Source organism: Halyomorpha halys, unplaced genomic scaffold (genome assembly GCF_000696795.3).
Source record: "Halyomorpha halys isolate HHAL.00 unplaced genomic scaffold, Hhal_1.1 Scaffold1323.1, whole genome shotgun sequence".
NCBI lineage: Eukaryota > Metazoa > Arthropoda > Insecta > Hemiptera > Pentatomidae > Halyomorpha > Halyomorpha halys.
Genome location: NW_027113374.1, coordinates 83966 through 85601, shown reverse-complemented (window position 1 = coordinate 85601; position 1636 = coordinate 83966). Strand labels below are relative to the sequence as shown.

Sequence of the window (1636 nt, the reverse complement as noted above, 5' to 3'; positions counted from 1 at the left end):
TATATATTTTAGTATGAGGCTTCTTACCTCAGACTCATAGTGAGCGAGACATACCAATAACATACGAAGGCCCTACTCTGGTCCAAAGCGAATAAAAATTATCAACAATATTTATAGTTTGGAAAACTACATTGTATATATAAAACTGGATTGAATACATTCAATCACACCTATTAAGGAAAAAAATATATACGAATAACAGAATACAAAGCACATCAATGGTTAAAACATTTAAAAGATCCAAATACAAATAGAATTTAATTATAAAATAAAAATGTTATGAAACCGATGGCGTTCATGACATATAATTTAGCAGACTCCCAAGATTCTGTTTTGATTGTTAACGATTCAATTGTGTTTTATTAAAATTTTATTGTGAAAAAGAAACATAATAAAATAAATTTATTAATGTGAATTTAGATGGAAATAAAATTTTAGATCTGACAGCAGAAGATTCTGAAGACATTCTGTTCACTCTTAAGTGTTAAGAGACTAAATAATGATTGCCAACTGTTTGGTTAATTAACGGGGAAAAGTAATAATTTCAATAACCAAATTATAAATTATTATGTCCATAGATATAATGAAAGAGACAAAATTTTGCCGAAAAACTAAAGATAAATAAAAGTTGCAGAAGAAAAGAAAAAAAATGACTGCTTGTAGAGACTGATCAATCAATATTGCACGACATGAACGGAAGGAGGTTTAGATGGACGGGACATGTGGGAAAAATCCACTAAAAATGTTAATTATAAAATCTTGCCTGCCTTACAATGTTTTTTAAAATACTATATAATTCAGTTACTGAAAATTGATGAATTTGGAAAGTTAGTTGATAAATTAAAAAAAAATAACAATACTTTTGCAGACTGTGTATATAAAATATATTGGTAAATAACCAGTCTTTTTTAAAGGCTATTATTGGGTCTCATACAGTTGGCATTTCTACCATCATCTGATTTCCATATTTAGGAAATGTAATGTGAGAAAAAAAAAGTTGAACGCACAACAAAAAATAAACCATTAAACAATTAAATCTTAAATACATCTCAACTCATCTTATATCAGACATATCATTAAATTTTAATAAACAAAAATTAAATATTCTCACACCTGCAATTCACTTGCCCATCTCTAGCAGTATACAGAGCTCACATAAACGGGGCAATTGATATAGATATAGATATTATAACATCAATGTTATAAAAATAATAATTATAATTCTAAGGTAAATAATAAATGCTAATTAAAAAAAAAAAAACCTTTAACCGTAGGGTGATCCCGTAGACTTCCGAGAGAGAGGAAATTACTGTCAACACATGTGAGGGTAATGTTAGTGTTCCAATGGCTCCCAGTGCTTCGAGTTGGGCAAATGCATCTTTTATGTCCTTGTCCTGGAATGTGAAGTCTTCTTTCAGCCAGAGCCGAAGGTGCTTGGACCGCAATGGCTGGATGCGGTGCGAGCATTCAGCCAGGACAGAATAAGCTGTCACGTTTCTGGTAACTAAACTGTTGATTATTGATAGAAGGAGAGCCTGAGTACTTGTGAGTTCCATTGGAGTTCCAGTGGTCTGTTTGAAACTGTAGGCAGCTGCGCCGAACTTGATTCCAGATTGCAGCATACTGTCACTCACAT

The 1636-nt window shown here is 31.5% G+C and overlaps 1 protein-coding gene across 1 annotated transcript in view; it reads right to left on the bottom strand.

Annotated features, from left to right (window-relative positions):
• Positions 1-1630, bottom strand: part of LOC106689295 (putative ankyrin repeat protein RF_0381) — an 8009-nt gene extending 6379 nt beyond the window's left edge. Inside the window, exon 1 of the mRNA XM_067050897.1 lies at positions 1263-1630. Within this exon, the coding sequence (XP_066906998.1) occupies positions 1263-1622 (360 nt within the window). The 5' untranslated portion in view covers positions 1623-1630. The remainder of the gene's footprint in view (positions 1-1262) is intronic.
• Positions 1631-1636: the final 6 nt, after the last annotated feature.